The 18,817-nt window shown below is 40.0% G+C and overlaps 1 protein-coding gene and 1 long non-coding RNA gene across 2 annotated transcripts; one reads left to right on the forward strand and one right to left on the reverse strand.

Moving 5' to 3' along the window:
- The first annotated feature begins 691 nt into the window (after positions 1-691).
- LOC148016385 (uncharacterized) lies at positions 692-2,875 on the forward strand. The gene has a single exon (XM_087664060.1). It carries the CDS (start codon positions 867-869, stop codon positions 2,139-2,141), a length of 1,275 nt encoding a protein of 424 aa, XP_087520186.1. The 5' UTR covers positions 692-866; the 3' UTR covers positions 2,142-2,875.
- A 6,761-nt stretch (positions 2,876-9,636) lies between these two features.
- On the reverse strand, positions 9,637-10,131 carry LOC148016386 (uncharacterized). Its single transcript, XR_015688113.1, has 2 exons — positions 10,043-10,131; positions 9,637-9,959 (listed from the first exon to the last, which is right to left on the reverse strand). It is a non-coding gene; the product is annotated as an uncharacterized LOC148016386 (long non-coding RNA).
- Between the last annotated feature and the right edge of the window lie 8,686 nt (positions 10,132-18,817).

The following is an 18,817-nucleotide window of genomic DNA, read 5'->3' on the forward strand; positions in this document are numbered from 1 at the left end:
CACTTTGAGAGAAAAATTTCTTCTAGAGATCAACTAGTGGTCTAGGGCAAGTAATGCACAATCTCCCATGTAACTCACTAAGCATGCAAGCATCCATTCTCTCTCTTTGCATAACCCAAGGGGACTTGGAAAAAGCCTTTCTCATCTAGCCTATATTGAACAATAGTGCAATGCGCCTAAAAGGCTCCCACAAACCATCTTGCTAACTCTTCTTTAGACTATATTTTGCCCATAAAATAGGTGAAGACCCTAGAAGTAGCAAACAATGACTCCATACACAAAACCATACATGAGGCTTATGCACCCACTTGCCCTCCCATAGGCTTCACTTGCATTCATTAGAATGCCCTTGAGGTATTTGGCCATAGCTTGAAAGACTGCATTAACATCATAGGTTGGACATTTTAGATGTTCAACATAAGAAGAAGACATATCCACATCCTCACCTACCCAATATGGCTTTCCAGCCTATTGGGCATCAGACAGAGGGTCAAGAGGTCCTTTTCCCCTGCATCCCTTGCCGATTGAGCTGCAGCTCATTGGTAAGGTGCAGATAATCTTTGAAATTTGAAGGGTATTTTGGTAATTCTCACACAAAAGTGAGGGTATTATAAGTTTTGTTTTTGGAGAAAAACAAGATTTAAAAGGAACTTTGGGTTTAGGGTTTACATCCATCGTTTTGCATGCGGCAAGAGCTTATGTTACCGATGGACCCACCTTTCCGGCATACCATCCCACAGATGTGTGCGGCCGCAGGTGTGATTCTTCGAGTCTAGCCAGTGTTATCGTCTCGGATCAAACAATGGCGGTCGATATAACACGACTGAGATTGCAGGTAGAGTAGACGTAATTCCGCTCTCCTATCGATGGAAATCCTGAGAGATCATCGTTCGCTTGATTGCAAAGCGGGCGAGTATTCGAGATTGAAAAACGGATGCTGCATCCAGGTGGAAGCACACAGGGCTATGAGCTGCTTCGACGTCTTGAATCTGAATGTGGATGGAATTGGTGCAGATGATGATGATGATGAAGTGCATCTTTCAAGCTTTGCAGATGGACATTGGGAATTGAACCTGAATGAGGATGGAACTGGTGCAGATAGTGATGGTGAAGTACATCTTTCAAGCTGTGTAGACGGGCATTGGGAAGGGACGTCCAGCCTTTGCAGCACAACCCTTGAAGGTGCCAGCAACCGTGCCACTGCAGGTGCAGTGCTCCCTCAAGCCATCAAGCGCCCCTTCTGCAACAAGTGCAACAAGGCACAGAAACTGTGCATTTGCGATCGCTTGAGGCGTGTTGTGCAAAACAAGGTAAGGATCACAATTTTGCAGAATCCTAAGGAGAAGGATCATCCAATAGGCTCTGTGAGGATTGCCCTTCTCGGTCTTGAAAATGTGGCAGTGGTTGATGTTCCAGAAGTTCATTCAGGCAAGTCAGTTAGAGTTCGTCCAAAGATCCCTGGCTCAAAGAGGAGCATATCAGGCAGGGGTGGAAAGAAAGCACCATGGAATGCAGGAGTTGATACAGCTTCAGATGAACAGTTATCTGAAGAAGCCGAAGCCTTCAGAACTGTCAGATTACTGGAAGAGATATTTGGTGTTTCTTCATCTGAGGACTTATCCATGTTGCAACATTACAATGATCACAATGCTAATGAGGCTCACAACTTGTTGCTGACAGAGTTTACAAAACATCTGATTCCTAGTGGAGTTGCCCTCCTTTATCCCAGTGAAAATGCTGTTGAGCTATCTGAGTCACTGTCCAGTGCACCAGCAAATGAATTGACATTTAATTCAGGGGTTGAATTGCTCAAAGACAGGCCCAGCCACCTGATTGTTTTGGATGGCACGTGGCCTAAAGCTAAACGGATCTATTCCGAGAATCCTTGGCTTCAATTCATTCCACATTACAAACTACCTCAAGCATCCTCTCCCAGCCTGTACGAAGGGGTGAGGAGACAGCCAAAACTCGAGTGTTTCTCTACTCTAGAAAGTATTGTTTATGCACTGAAGTTATTGGAGCCAGAGACACTAGGGCTCGATGAACTGGTAGAGGTGTTCAAGTCCATGGTGGAAGATCAGAGACGATGCAAGCAACTGCGGTGCTTTGCAGATGAATCATCTCAACCTACCAATGTTTAATATTCAGCATGTATTGATAGATGATGCTTTATTTGAGGGGTGGGTGCATATGCATAATGCCTTATTTGAAGGTGTGGGTACATAGCCTTAACCCTTCCTACATTCACATCGACCTCAACAACTGACAATTAAGAGGTGTCTAAGTTGTTGAACAGGGTTAGAAGAGAAGTTAAGAGGCAATTAGCTACAGCCAACATGTCCATGGAATGACCAGCTCACAGCTGACAAGTTTTTAGGGGCATCCAGAGCCTGGTCAACTCTGCAATAATGATATCTCCATGGTCAATTTTTGGTTTGAATATGAATGCCATTTTGTTTGCTTTGGTGCACCAAGTCCAAGTTGCAAATTGCTATGAGATATGTATTCTGCACTTGCTAACCCATTTGTTTGGCTTTGATGCAGTTAGATTTTCCCAGCTCTTCACCTGAGCACTCTTAGGTCTGTAGTATCTCAATCTTTAAGCAGATGTATAGAACTCTCGTGGATGCAATTTCTTGAAGGATCTCGTCTACTGGCACTCAATATGAAACTTTATGAACTCTTGAGGAGAGCATCTGCATGAGTAATTCTATCTTGGGGGAGTAAAGCGAAACCCTTTGTTGTACTGAAATCAAATGCACAATTCTGAAGTTTGTTGAAGATTAGTGACTAGTGATGTCATAGCAACCAACTTGGGTTCTACTTAGTCCAATTAGTTTTTGCTTTCTGGTTCTTTTTTTTACGTGTGTATTTTCAAAGGCATGCCACTTCCCTGGTTGCTTGCTTGGGTACAGTACAGATCCATACAATGCTCAGTTGTACCCTTGCAACCTGTATGTTTCTGTTCAACGGACCATGATGGTGGATGAACAGTGCTTGTCCTTTCCATTTTTTGCCTATTCCCAGCTGTTTTCTACCATCTTTTGGGGGATTTTGAATCACAGCACTTTCCCACTTCTCACTCAGCCCTCCACTTCTTACAACACTCACTTCTTTCCCTGCTCTTGCAACATCCTCTCCCTCTTCCATCTCATTTTACATTTTCCCCTTTCCTCTTCGTCTACCTCCTCTCTTCTCAATCTCCTCCTTTTGCACTGCATGATGTTTGAACTTTCAAGTAGTAAGTTACATTTTTCTATGTATATCTTATTTTTTCATATACAGAGGATGCTTGTATAATGGACGTTATTACTAAAGCTTGATTTTATAGGTGATATTTAAAAAGCAAAAAGCGTACGAATCATCTTCCTTTCTTCCCAAAATTTGCCTGCATTACATGCCATATAAGTTCATGAGTTGAACACATTGCACAAATCCTACATCACTACCTTACCTATTCCACACCTAAAAAACTACTCTGAAAAGAATATACAGAATTGGAGTTTATATGTAGCAATTATCTCATCTCTTGAAATTCATGATGCAGAGTTGAATATTTGTTGAGATTTTTTTACATGCATGGAATGCAATTATGTGCCCTATAATGTATTATCATAAACCATACGTAATTGAAGTCTAGAGTAAAGCCCATGAGAAGAGTACCTATTAACAAGTTTGCAACTTGGAAGTGGAGAATGTGGTTTTGAAAGACTCACTTTCCAAAGTGTTTATGTGCATGGCAAGCTAGAAGGAACGCTAATAGTAGAGGTAGCTACAAATTGGTGAGAAGACAAATGAAATTACGAAAGTGCGAGAGAAGCTAAACAAAATCTAAACAAGCAAGGCAGCAAGTGAGGGAATGACAAACACTATCATTTTAGTAGGTAATGAAGGTACATTGCAAAAGAATAGAGACCATGCATGTTTAGGAGGTCTCCTTGCTAGTTAGCACGGCGAAACATGAGAGGAACTAGATGATGAAGACATCCAAGAATATTCAAAGTCACATGCTACAAATCAAATTAAGGCCAATTTTGAAAGCAGAAAGAGTTTCATTAGATGGTACCAAAAGCACAAAGCAAGGAAATAATCAAGCAACTTTGGAGTTTAGAAACATGCAAGGTATGAAATATTCAAATAATCAAAATATTTCAAGTGGACCAAAACATATAGCATACGTAAACTTTCACTAGCACAACTCACAACACAACTAGGTGAACTCCCCAAGGTAAAGGCGGCTAGTAAAGAGGGCAAGTTGGTAGTTTATCGAAGTTGCAAAGCCATTAAAAAAGAGTTCAAAATGCCCAAGCACTAAATTGCTTTAGGATCATGATGTCATTAGTAACTTTTATAGCCTTGGCAATTGGATTTTTTCTTTGGGATGCTAATGGTAACTCCAATGTGGATTTTAACTAAACTCTTGATGTGACTCTGTCTTACACATTTAAGACATCTAAAAGAAGTTAATGTAGCTTTATTCCTTTTTCTTTTTGTATGAATTTCACTTTGTTGGAAAATCTAACAAAGAAAAGCTCCTTATGATGTCAAAAATGTGATACAAGTAGACCCTAGAATAAGGGCAAATTACTTACAAGCCTATCTCAAAGCTACAACTTGCTAATCAATCAAAGTAATCAACATATAATGACTAGTTTTGCTATTCACTTGAAAGATGGGAATCAAATAAACATGTTCTAATATACACCTTTTTATAAATCTATTGAGAGGCTATGTTTTCTACTATCAAAATTTGCACATTCTACTTGTAAGTTCAAACTTGAGGTGATTCTTTATGTCTGTGTCATTTTTATTTTGGCTTTGTTTTGTTGGGAGGAGCGAACTATTGTTTTTATTTGAACTCCTTGTGTATGTAGCTTATTTCTTGAGAAATGCTTATTAGTGAAAAAGAGAAGCCTTTTCATTTTGCATCCATTGTGTAGTTGCTCCAAGGAAACACATTTGCCTCTAAATAAACTATAGATCATTTTCTAAAGCATATTTCACCTTTAATTTGAGATAGAGTTTTTTTCGATTCCAAGTGATAGCTTGGGAGGGTATTTTGATAAAAATACTTCAAGTTTGTATGCTTGCATTACTTGATTTGGACACTTTACTTGATTTGGACACTCAATGGATAATTGTGAAACAAAGTAACGAAGTCTTAGATTGTGCTACTTGGATATTATGACATAAAAATGGGGCCATTGTTCTCACTGACATAGGCCAATAATCACAAGAAGGATAATAACATTATCGACTTAATCCAACATGCAAAAAAAAAAACCTCAAGATCCCAAGAAAAATATCATCCACAACAAGTCAAGGAAAACTGTACTCAATGTTGAGCTAGTCTTATCTAAAAAGACCATCAAATTTTTATTAAATTCTAAATTGTGTCGTTTCTATGAATGTTTTTCAAGAGACTATCATTTCCTACTATGCAAAAATTCTTCTCTTGGATGACAATAGCCACTTTAAATGGCTTAGACATGAAAGTATGCCTTACATAAATATTCAAATAATCATATACAAAACACCAAATGCTTGCCTTTTTTGTATAATAATTATTTAATTCCTTACTTTACCAATAGGAAAAAGGCATCTCCATTTACAACTACTATGATAGGTCACCTTTGTGTCTTGCTAGTCTCCCTCTTTAAATCACCATGAAACAACAATGTACAATATAGAATAAGAAAGAAAAGTAGGAGTGTAAATGTGTGAAGTCAAAGAGCTTATGTAGCAGTAATACCTCTAACCTTACTATTGCAACTTTTAAATACACATGTTCCTTGTGCAAGTATTCTATAAAGAATAACATTGCTCTAAGGAAAGTAGTCATTTGACGAAGAATATACATTTGATTGTGCTCAAAACCAATTAAAAGGATAGGAGTGATTGGTATATGCCTCTTCGACATGGTTCCATTTGTAAAGAAGCTTAAATTGAGGGAAACGTGGAATTTTTCTACTACACTAGGATCCCCTTGAGTGCTATGCTAAACCATCTAGCAAGCTCACCCACCTAGATTAACTAACCATGTTCCATATGCAAGTTTTAAGTGAAGAAGTTACTTTGTAAGAAGTTGAGAGTATGGGGCAGGAAAGGGGATAACATTGCTCTAGAGAAATCAGTTGTTTGATGAAGAAGGTATGTTTGGAGGTGTTAAAATATAAATTTAAAGGAAAAAACACATATTGGGAAATGCCTCTTCGACATGGTTTCATTTGTAAAGAAACTTGCCCTTGAGGGGAATATGGAATTTGTGTTCTATTCTAGAATCCCCATGGGTGTTATGCTAGAACAATCCAAAAAGCTTACATACCAAGATGTTTAATTCCTATTGACTTGCATCGTTATCACTACGAAAATACACTTATGAAAATATTTTGAACTTCATTGCTTGAATGCCATAGTTCTTGTATTGGCAGCTAATACTCCTCATTCGCACAAGCTATACTTGTAGGAAACTTGGATATTAGAAAAGAGTGCATATAATGCACTAGAATGTCACTCTATTATTAGTTCTTTTTTTTAAACATATGTGCATCTGCTAGAAATATGCAAAAGACAAGAAAATATCCCTATATTTTATAAGAAAATGAAAAAATACAAAAATTGGACCACTTACCCACTATGTAGCAACTAAGGGTAATTTTTCTCTCCAAGAATGGTCTATAACTCAAGCACACCTAGCCATGATGTAATAACATGCAATGCTAAAAAACTAATCTTCTCAATGGAGAAATGATCTAAGGATGCACATTTGACTTAGCTTGATGTTTTCATGAAGAAAGGCAAATAGCGTATCCTTATGTAAAGGATAGTTTATAAGAACGAGCAATGACTTGCAATCTCAGTCCAAGCATGCCCAAAGCTAATCCCAAGTTGCTCAGGGTCACTAGAACAATTATAATCAAGGTTTGATCTTTTGACCTAGAACCATAGCCTTCTTTACATTGTATTGTATTGGCCAATCTACATTAACATTTGAGAATTTGGAAAGTCGTTGGCTTTGGAAGTACACCCAAGAGAGTCTTTTTGCAGTATTCTAAAGTCCCTTAATGCATCTTTGCTTCTTTGTTTTTAAGAAAATAACATTTTTAGTAAAGATGTTTGTGACAAAAAGGCAAAAGGTAAATATAGCCTAAGCTTAATATAGGACAACAATGATACACCAAAAGAACAAGGCAAAGTCCACTACAAGAAGGTGCCAATCCCTTAAAAAAGAGAATGCATCTTTTTGTACAATCACATTAATCAAAAGGTTTTGATTTGCAATCAATCATGGGTAGGTTCAAAGCGGGCAATTCTTTTTAGGCTGAAACAATAAACAAGGATGTAACAAAGAATGGAGCCGTAAGAAAAGCATGTTGAATCCATGTTTTTTTAGGAAAAACAACTTGGTAAGTAACCCTTCTCATTTAAAAATAGCATAAAAAGTTATCATTGTACACCTAGGTTAGGGATATATAAAAACCCAAACTCAAAGTAAGCTCGATGACATAGGGTAAGGGGACCAATCATAGAACACCTAACCTAATATTTATTTCTTTATTTTTAAAAACTTTAATGCAATTTTAAAGAATACAATTTTTGGGAGGCAATGGTACACTTGAGAGCCTATAACATTTTAAAGCAAATCAATGAGCAACACCTAAGCAAGATCCTTCCCTTTTTTGTCACATTGCTAGCCCCAAGGTGTTTGCTTTATGTTACTCATTTCACAATTGGCCTCCTTATCCTATCCTTATTAATTAGTTGCATGTTGAATGAAAGGAAAGAGCCTAAAACTTTAGATTTCCCTTTCAATCTCAAGGAAAAATGGTACCAATCTACCCACCCAACAATAAGTGCACATGGTTTTCAAGAGTCCTCACCTTTTTAGAAATTCAATACATGATTAGATTCACTTTCAAGATATTATATAAATAATCAATGCATGCAAGCTATACATGGGAGTAACTATATATTGAAAGTTAATAACCCAAAACCATTACAAACAAAAAACTTTAAGAGGAAAGTTTGTCGTGTCTTCTTTAAGTTGCACTTATGAAACCTCAAAGAAACTACTTTCCATATTGCTTTTCTTCAACATTGCATCTTTTGTAATTCATGCTCACCAAAAGCTTATCATGTCTTCTTTAAGTTGTACTCTAGAAACGTGAAAGAAACCACTTTCCATAACACAAGAAAGACTTATTTCTTCATACTCACATCTTCGATAATTCATGCTAACCCATCAAGACAGGCTTACAAGTACAATAGAAAGACGTTCATACTCATGCAAGTTGGACAATTGTCCACACAATAGAATTAAGTTTCTTAGACCTATGTTGTAAGCCCTAGCCAAGCATACTTTTAAAAACATACTCCTAAGCAAGCCTGCTCTCATTAGTGTTTGAAAGATGCAAAATCTACAAGGTGCAATAAGTTTTGAAGAACCTATTGATTGCAATAGGACCAGTGCAGTACTCCTGCTTTTCATTTGCTTGTTGGCTTTCACAAGAGTCATATATGTCTTCTTGAGGCTTCCCACTTTTGAGATGCATTTTCATTGCAATCCTCCAGAGATTGAATATGTTCACACTTACAAAAGCTGTTTGAGCTTTTCCAAGCACACTTTGCAATGTGATCTTTTAGATATGACAAAAGGATATGGAGACATTCTAGACAATTCAGCTTGATGCTTATCAACTATATATGAAATTCCTTGAAGAATCAAGCCTTTAATTCATGTTTCAATACTAGCTAATGGAGCCCACATAGATAATGTCAATCAAAGTGTACAAGTAAGTCAACTTGGAGTTGCAAAGCTCTACCCTCAAGCCAACGTGTCCAATTAGCTCCTCCATTAGGGATTTGAGCCTCTTGTGCTAGTCCATCACACCCACGGTGTCGAGTCGAGTTGGAAGTGCGTCGATACCTCCACTCTCACCCGTGAACCAAGTCCCTCTAGCCCTCTGCCTCTCTTTGCCTTTGTGCCTACTTGCAATACAATCTCAGCCCTCGGGAGCGGCCCTTGTTTTTACCCCGTGCTCACTTGGCATTTTCTTGTGCCGTGTCGTGTTACGCTTCCGCACACTTGTGGGATTGCAGAGTGCTGGATAATACCCCATGAAGTGTGTTCCATGGGGCAAGTCACCCCTACCCCAAGACGGACCCATGGCAGGTTCATCACACTTCGTATCATGAAACGAGCTACTTTAAAGTGGGAATTTGGAAAGCCTACGAACGACTACCCAACAGGCATTCCTGGGAAAGAAAGGATCTCTGATGAACTTTACCGTGCATACCGGATATCTAACGCCACAAAATACATGCTTCATGGCTGCAAAGACAAGACAGTTCAGGACTTGATCGATAACACTGAGAATTCTGCATCTTTTGAAGACAGTACTCGTATCATAAATGTTGAAAACTTTGTTCCCTTTAGCTTGTATGAATGAACTCAAAGAAATCAACAGCTAACATTTTGGAACTTGGACCTCTTAAACCAGGCAAAAAAACACCCAAAAGACACTAGTTTTACTATTTTGCACATTCAGCTTGTGACAAGTTGATGATAGAGCTTCGTTTGCTCTCTATATAATGCACAGTGACATCTACCTCTGCAGTAGAAAGGGAAGAGAAATGGGAAAAGAAATGGAAGAGACCAAGGGTTTCTTTCTGGCTTCAGCTTATGCACATGTCTGCATTGTTATAATCCCACAGAATGTTCATGTATTCAGTACTATCAGCTGTAAATTGAATGATTGCTTTACAGCAGTACCCCATCACATACAATAACTTGATAAACGTAGAGGTATGGTGAGTAAATTTTACAAAATGATGCCTTGCCAAAAACATTATGGCTCCTGCCCTTCAGGATACACATTGCAAAGCTTCTTGACTATAAGGTAGCATTTACGTTGCCAGGTCCCCTATCCACTTTGATGATTTTCACTGAGCTTCTGTAACTTCATACAACAATCTCATGTCCATGTTGAGAGTGTACCTATTTACAGCCTCAAATCAGTTATATTATTTGCTGTCCCTTTACCTTAATCCCAGCCTCCAGCTTTTCGGTTTGCTTTCTTCATGGATGCTTTTTTCTTTGAATCCAGCCTCCTCTCATTCTCAATCTTGGCCCTAATAATAAATCAGCACAGAAATTGACAAATGCATACTACAAAGCATTTAAGAAAGTAAGACAACTGGACTATGTTTTAAGAAATCTTAGTATATAGAAAAGTAAGATGACCAAAATACTTGAAGAAATTCTTAACACAGCTCAAAGAAACTTCAATACGATGTTCCAAAACTGGACTGTACAGTCAACTTGTCAACTGTGATCAATTTGCACAACAATATCTCCAAAACCAAGTGTATCATCCCTCTATCAAGGTAAGACATTCCCAGGTTCTCTTTCCTTATGTTTCATGTCACAAGTTCACTCACTCAAGACCCGAAGGGAGTTCGTTAGCTATTTTATCACCTTTGTGTGTGAACAGACGTGTGTGATAGAGTTGTGCACTTAGGTCTGAGCACCTTCTACACCTTGCACATTTAGAAAGGATCAAGGATTGGGGGAAAACCTAGGCCCTACTCTCATCAATTATCTATCTTACACAATCTATTATTCAGCATGAGTTTTGTGTCCTTGCATGAGTTCTCCTTTTTAATAAAGGGTAATTGTATTAATTACCAAAAACACAAAATAAAAGTGAACTATATGACTCACAATATGATTGACAAGGAGACTAAAGAAACCACAACATGCCAAGAAAGCAAATCATCCTTGGAAAGAATGTCTGTGAGTTCCATGATGCTAAACTGAAGATGAAGGTGGCCTCTCGGACAAGTAATGTGACTATGCACTCCAGAAGCAGAATAAAAAATGAACGTATTTGGGATAGTCTAGATATGGCAACAGCCCCAAAAACACAAAAAGTGGAAAGCAACCTCCATGTGTGGCTGCACAGATTGCAAGAGCTCTCTGTTTTTTCTTTTCATGATCAAGTGGTTACACTAGTGGTAAGCCACTTGTTTTTTTAAACCCATTGACCCGCGTTCAATTCTCGCTTTTGTAACATCTATACTAAATCACCGTGCAGGATGTAGAAGTTGAACTGAAGACCTTCTAGTCACCACCATGTTCAACTTAACCAACTCAGCTACACCCCTTTAGTCAAGAGCTCTCTCTCTCTCTCTCTCTCTCTCTCTCTCTCTCTCTCGTAGCTACCCTGGTGGCAAGCCACTAGTTCTATCAACCTGCTAACCCAGGTTCAAATCTCCCTTCTCTATTTCTACATTAAATAACCGTACCAATGTAGGAATTGAACTCATTCGGTCACCATGTGTTCAACTTAACCAACTGAGCTACACCTGTTTACTCTGTGTGTGTGTGTGTGTGCATTAGATATAAGTCTTCATTCAAGAGCTTCTCCACCCAACACAAACAACCACAACTCTAACAAATGGACTCGTGGAAAAGATGAGGATGAATGAAGATAATCATGAGCAAACTGCCGATATGGAGGTGTGTGATACAACAAAGTGATGCTCAAGGAGCAGAAGACTGTCCAACAGCCACTGACAAAAACTCAGCGCCAAATTTGAAACTCAAGGCCAAATCTGGTGTGTGCTGTTCTTGAAGTAACAATGGCAGCATAGGAAGCCAAACGCAGCTGTTTAGGCTGAGATGGTGTCAGTGAGGCTGAGGAGTGCAAAAAGGCAGCATTGCATCAGTCCTCTGGTGGAGAAGATGGCTGAAACAGCAATGCAGCAACCTAGATGTGGTTGACCGGCAACAAGAGTGGCAGACAGCAATACAGCCATCAGTCAATATCCAGGAGGTGAGAAGACTGAAACAGCAGGTCCCCAGCTGAAATGCAGCAGTAGAGGGCTGTCAACAACAGGTCGATAATGTCACCGAGTGTCACAACTCTATAGAAACAGAATTTGTATCCTTTTTCATTAATTTGTCTATATAATGATTTATTGAATTTGTTTCCTTTGCACTAATTAGGTTAGAGAAAGGATAGTTCACACTTCCACCTATATGGCCCGATTGGGCGCCTGTGACTAGAACTCACGCATATCAGGGTTAGACTCGCACACAAAAAGGATTGATGCCTTGAAGTGTGGGCTAGATCCGCCAGAACAGACAGTTACAATCAACAAGATGGCATGATCATGAAATGCTTGTACAATGTGCATGTGTGGGCTGAAAGCTTGAAATGCACATTTCTTTGCATAGGAAAGTCACATGAAGATTCTGATCCCGTTTTTGCAATGTATACGGAAAAAGCTTTCATATGACACCCATATTGGGGGGTCCCTAAATTTTAGGAGCCTCGAATTAGCCTAAAAATGCTAGTCCTAAAAAAATAGGGATGTCATTCTAAAAATAGTAAATTCTGTACTCTGACTGTGCTTACTAAATTTGGTTGTTTCTATTCTTGATAGTATTCAGCCCATAGAGAAGAGACAAGTGTCAAGACACTTGTCACACAAGTTTCCAAGTGTCCCACCACTTGTCACATCTCATGACATGTGGCTGGACACTTGTCTTGTGCTACTCCACTTTCCCCTTTTGTACTAGCTCTTCCCTCTCCTATAAATAAGAGCTCGTTTTTCTTCATTCAGCATCATTTTTCTTTGCTGTAAACTCATGTACAGCACCCACAGATAGCTAGAAACTGGCCCCATCCATCCCCATCATCATCCCCCACTTCTCCATTGTCAAATTCCTCCATATTTCCTCTTCTATCACTGCTGTTTTACAGGACAGCAAGCCTGTAAATTCATTACAGCACCTGCTTCTCGAGCTCTTTCTTCCATTTTAGCAACAAGAAGCAAGCCCTATCCATGTACTGCTGATCAACGATGAGGAAAGGCTGATTTCCCCTCTTTCTTCTCTCATACTGTAAAGAAATCAGTTCTTATAATTGCATAATAGATAATGCATGTGTGTTTGTACATCTTTGCATGATCTTGTGAGAGTGAGAATTACTTATCCTCACTCTCAGGTTGATTGTAACTAAGCTCTTCCCTAAGGGACTTGGGTTGAGCAGAAATACATTCCTTCGAGGGGGGGGGGTTGCCCATCTTCAACCCTCAATCTTGTCTCCATTACTTTTACATTTTCATGGCTGTAATTTTGTGAGTAATTTTCATTTTCAGCTTTAAGTGTTCATTCTCTTTTATATTAAATCTCGAAAATAAGCGAATATTATAATTGTTAAGCACACTACGTTGTTCGGGGCGTTTACACCGAGCTGAGATGATGTCACCAGTGACAGCAATAGCTCACCAAGCAAAAAGAGATGACAATGAGGGTGTAGGGCCGGTGCTGATGATGTCTGGGAAGTAAGATAGCATGCTGAGGACAATGCTGAGGGCAACGGATATTGATGCCATTGCAAGGGTACAAGCAATAGGCATAAAAGTCTCTTAATAATTCATGTCTTCTTTCTAGCAAAACCCTCACACCACCAAGTGGGCCTTATACCTATGCCTGGAGTACCATCTGCCTTGAACTTTGTATGGAAGAGAATTACTCAAGTATTCTACGAGGGTTTAAGTACCATTCCGGTCTATGCTTTCAAGTTTGTACCCCATTGCTTTACTCTAGTTAGGGTGTTAGAGAGCCTCTTGCGACATATTCAGCTCACTATGAGCAATGTAGTTTGCCATAAAGACAGATGCAAAAGAAGTGGAAGGAGAAAGCTAGGCACCGCCGTGAGCTATTCAGAGATGAGTCAATAGGTATGACCCCTCGAAACTCACATAGTTTTTGGTACCAACAAGGTGATGACTCCCTATGAGGCTACCGCAATTCCAACTGCCTTTCTTCTCCATCAGCCGGTCTTCCCTATGCAATGGAATGGTGGATTGTCATTGAAGCCACCAACTCAGCCCATGCTACCACTCATGAAGAACGATGGGGCTGAATTTGTCACTCAAGGAGCATAGTGAAGACCAATCCCCAAGCAAACCGAGGGCCAAATTGGTTTGAAGGCTTGTTAGTCACTTGTGACAGCAAGAGGCTTTTGGATAGTGAAGGAGATCAAAGGAATCTCAAGTTAAAGAAATACTGCAAGGGACACCAATTTAGGGGCCAACATGCTGTCCATTGTCCAAGATTAAGTCGTAACATTTCAATTTTAGTTTATGTGAATTTATTATTGACTGTAATTAGTGATAGATTAGGTCATTACCATCCCTTCCCAAAAGTAAGGTTGGTTTCAACAACCCCTTGATAACCACGACACTGCAATCATCTTGGGTGACTCTATCACCACCCGACTCTATGACTCATGCCTTAGCCCTTGTCTTGAAGAGACAAATGCTAGGGACCACCATTGTTTTATCAGTGTACACCATTCATCATTTTTCCATTGTTTGTGCTTTTGAGTTCATTCACTATCAATGTTTGTCATACAATCTATCGTCTCCACTACAAATCCTACCATTCCTGTTGGAGCGCGCGGATAGCGGAAGTGTGAAGATTTGCAGTAGAGGAAGTGAACAGGTGAGTCAGAGTGAGAGTAAGAGTGTCGAACAGATTTGGGTGTACCAACAATGTGGAAGTGAACAAGTGAGTCAGAGTGAGAGTAAGAGTGTCGAACAGATTTGGGTGTACCAACAATGTGTTGGTACACAAAGAATAAAATGTATTTATACTTAGGGCCCGTAACGGTGCATTCACATGTACAACATAACAATACACGTGTAAAATACACGGAGGTGAATAAAGGACCTTTACATCCCAACAACCTCCCACTTAAAGGTCCGGAGTGAACCTTTAACCAACTCCCACTAGTCGTATGCAATGCTTATGCTGAGCCTTGCCTAGACTTTTAGTGAGAACATCTGCAGGGTTGTCCTGTGTTTTGATCTTAGTCAATGTAATTAGACCATCCTCCAGAATCTGTCTGATAAAGTGATATCGCACATTAATATGCTTTGTGCGTGAATGATACATGGCATTTTTAGCCAGATACACAGCACTCTAGCTATCACATCCCAACACTCGAGTACTCATAGACATGCCGAGATCCTCTGCGAGTCTGCTCAACCATATAGCTTCCTTAGAAGCTTCAGTAGCTGATATGTATTCAGCTTCAGTAGTACTCAGTGCGACGATGTTCTGCAACCTAGAGCACCAAGAGACGGCCCCTCCAGCAACTGTAAAGACATACCCGCTAGTGGACCTGCGAGTGTCTAAGTCACCTGCCATGTCTGCATCACAATAACCCTGCAAATTAAGTGCACCCTGCCCATAGCAAATACACTTTCTTTGGTGTACCCTTCAGATATCTAAGAATACTCTTGACAGCCTCCCAATGTGGTTTGCCAGGATTTGACATAAACTTGCTGACAACTCCCACTGCATGAGCAATGTCTGGACGAGTAGCCACCATAGCATACATAAGAGAGCCACAAACTGATGCATAAGGGACTCCCTTCATAGCATTGGCTTCCATGTCATCTTTTGGGCTGTTGGCTTTACTAAGCTTAAGATATGGAGGTAAGGGTACTCCGAGAGGCTTAGCTTCAGCCATGTTAAATCTGTCCAGTACCTTTTCAATGTACTTTTCTTGAGATAAGAACAGCAATTTCTGTGTTCTATCCCTACGAATCCTCATGCCCAATATATGCTCTGCATTCCCCAAATCTTTCATGGAAAAAGCTGATTTCAACTGATCTTTGAGAGCATCCAAGCTAGTCTTTCTCTTCCCAGCTAGCAACATATCATCCACATACAAAACAAGTATGATAGGGCTGCCATCTGTATCCTTTTTCATATACAAACAATGATCTGCATGGCTGCGCGTAAACCCATGAGAGAGCATAAAAGTGTCAAACTTTTTGTACCACTGCCATGGTGCTTGTTTCAGCCCATATAAGCTGCGTTTTAGTTTACACACCAACTGCTCTTTTCCAGGAACTACAAAACCCTCAGGCTGTTTCATGTAGATCTCCTCATCAATGTCACCATGCAGAAAAGTTGTTTTCACATCCATTAGGTACAGCTCTATATCCAATACAACAGTGAGAGCAAAAAGCACACGTAGTGTGGTCATCTTCACGACAGGTGAGAGGACCTCCTGGAAGTCAATCCCTTCCTTCTGTGCATACCCTTTGGCAACCAATCTTGCCTTGTACTTGGGTTTCCCATCAACTGTCTTTACTTTGTAAACCCATTTGTTTGGAAGAGGCTTTCTTCCTTTGGGCAACGGCACAAGATCCCAAGTATCATTAGCATACAGAGATTTAATCTCTTCCTGCATAGCTAGCTCCCACTTATTGCTGAATTTGCATGACTTAGCCTCTTTATATGTCAGAGGCTCACCCTCATCAGTAAGCATCACATAATGCAAAGAGGGGTCATACCTATGTGGCTGCCTTCTTAGGCGTATAGACCTGCGTACCCAATGATCTACATTCTCAGGAATCGGATCTACATCTGGAGGCATGTTATTTTCAGCATTTATTGGCTGTTGTAAGCCATTTTCAGCATGCTGTTCATGCTGTACAGCACCTTCATTTTCATTTCCAGCACCTGCATTTTCATAATCAGCAAGTCTATCTTGCTGTCCAGGACCTCCCTGTGCTTCTATTTGCTGTCCATCATCATCTGGCTCAAAGATAACCGGCTGATCATCAGTTTCAGCCTGTGGTACAGCACCATGAGGCTCATCATTTGAAGTAATAGGTGGCTGCGAATTCTGAAATTTGACCTTTTTCATGTCTTCATCAGAGGCTAAAGTGCTTTTCAGCAACTTTGCCTCATTAAACACAACATTACGGCTGCGAACAATTTTCTTGGACTGAGGTAGCCACACTCTATGCCATAACTCCAAATGATAGCCAATTTCAGCAAACTGCAAGAAACTTGCCATTCAAAGCTTTACAATGCAGACAATACAAAGTGCCCTTCTTGGTTCCTTTAGCAATCAGCATGGAACCTCTTTTTAATTTCCACAAACCACCACCAAACAGTGTGGTGTAACCATGCAAGTCAAGCTGTCCAACAGATAGTAAACTCTTCTTGATGCCAGGCACATATCTGACATCTTTCAACACAAGTTCTTGCCCATTATCCAAAGACAAGTGTATGGTGCCAATCCATCAATGCTGCAAGCATGATTATTTCCAAGGTAAACCTTGCCATAACAGCCTGCATCAAAAGTAGCAAAACACTCCAGGCATGGAGTCACATGGAAAGAGGCACCAGAGTCTACAATCCAAGTCTGAGTGACACAATCATCAACTGACAAAAGTGCATAAATCACATCAGCCTTCGTGATCTGCATATCCTGCATGTGACATACAAAGGCATCATAATCCACTGCACATAATACATCAGCCTCTGCATCTGAGAGCTCCTCTATGACAACACTAGAGGCCACCCTTTTCCTTGCCTTTACCTGCCTCAGATGCATCTGTCTTTTCCTCTTTCTTCTTTTTGTCTCCTGCATTCTTCTTTCTCTCTTGTTCCTTCTTGTAATACCTGCGATCAGGCTTCTTGTGGCCCTTCCGACCACACTGATAGCATGTAACATCACTCTTTTCTTTTCCTTTGCTCTTGCTCCTGCTTCTCTGTCCAACATTTGCATTTTTCTTTTCAGCCCTGCTTCTAACATTATAAGCTGAGTTGCTGCCTTCTCCACTAGACTTACGTCTAATTTCTTCATTCAAGATCGAACCCCTCACACCATCATATGTGAGATTGGGGTTATTGCTGAGAGAAACAACCAAAGTCTCCCAAGAGTCAAGCAATGTCATGATCAAAAAGATCACCCTCAACTTATCATCAAAATCCAAACTTGCATCCTTGAGCTGATTTAAAATGCCAGTAAATGCACTCAAGTGCTCAACTGCAGGCTTGGACTCATCCAGCCGTATATTCACCAACTTGCGCATTAAATGCACCTGATTAACAGGTGTGGTGATCTCATAGGTAGTCTTCAACTTCTCCCATATTGCATGACCAGTGTCTGAACCCTTAATGTCCGTCAAAATGTCATCAGTGACACCCATCTTTATATAAGCCACATCCCTTTTATTGACTTTGGCCCAATCCGCCTCAGACATTTGTGCGGGTTTATCCATTTGCAAAGTATCCTCACAATCCTTTAGGAACAGTATGCCCTGCATACGATCTTTCCAAAGATCAAAGCCCTGACCATCAAATCGCTTGATTTCCATCAAACTTTTAATGTCAGAACTGGAAGAAGTTGCAGCCATTTTTCACAAGTACAAGTGTAAAAGCACTGAACTGCAAGAGCACAAGCTAAATCAGCAAATACACTGCTGTTCTTGCATAACCAGCAATAATCCTCTGCTGTTTTGACATAAACCAGCCACTGCACAGGCAAATAATGCAGAAATTTATCAAATTCTGCACAAAATTCCAAATTTCCAGGTCCAAATGTGCGCAAATGTCAGCCAAACTGACTCAGCTGAGCAAAATTACATCAATACATGAAAAGCCCCAATTTTTCTTGGTCCAATGCCAAGAAATGTTTACTCGGATGAGCAAAATTCCAACAAATTTGAAAAATCCCCAAATTAATTGAGGTCAATGCGCACAATGTCTGCAATTTCTGACACAGATGTCACTGTCAAGCATAAACAGCATCAAATCTGGGAAAAGCCCCAAATTTCCAGGTTCAAATTTGACCAAATCTGAGAACTGTGCTTGCGCGCGCGAACTCCCATCAGTGGCAAAGGGGTTGCTTGCAATAAACCTTTGAAAATTTTTAAAAATTTATGGAAGAAAAAATGTGTTGAACTGCAGCCGTTGACCTGCGCTGCCCGTCAG

The sequence above is a fragment of the Lygodium microphyllum genome, chromosome 23 (assembly GCF_053477565.2).
Source record: "Lygodium microphyllum isolate KBCC chromosome 23, Lygodium_microphyllum_v1.1.10, whole genome shotgun sequence".
In the NCBI taxonomy this organism is placed as follows: Eukaryota; Viridiplantae; Streptophyta; class Polypodiopsida; order Schizaeales; family Lygodiaceae; genus Lygodium; species Lygodium microphyllum.

Bases quoted from the DNA above. Each gene is read 5' to 3' on its own strand.
- LOC148016385 (XM_087664060.1), top strand. From the start codon at position 867: ATGGAAATCCTGAGAGATCATCGTTCGCTTGATTGCAAAGCGGGCGAG.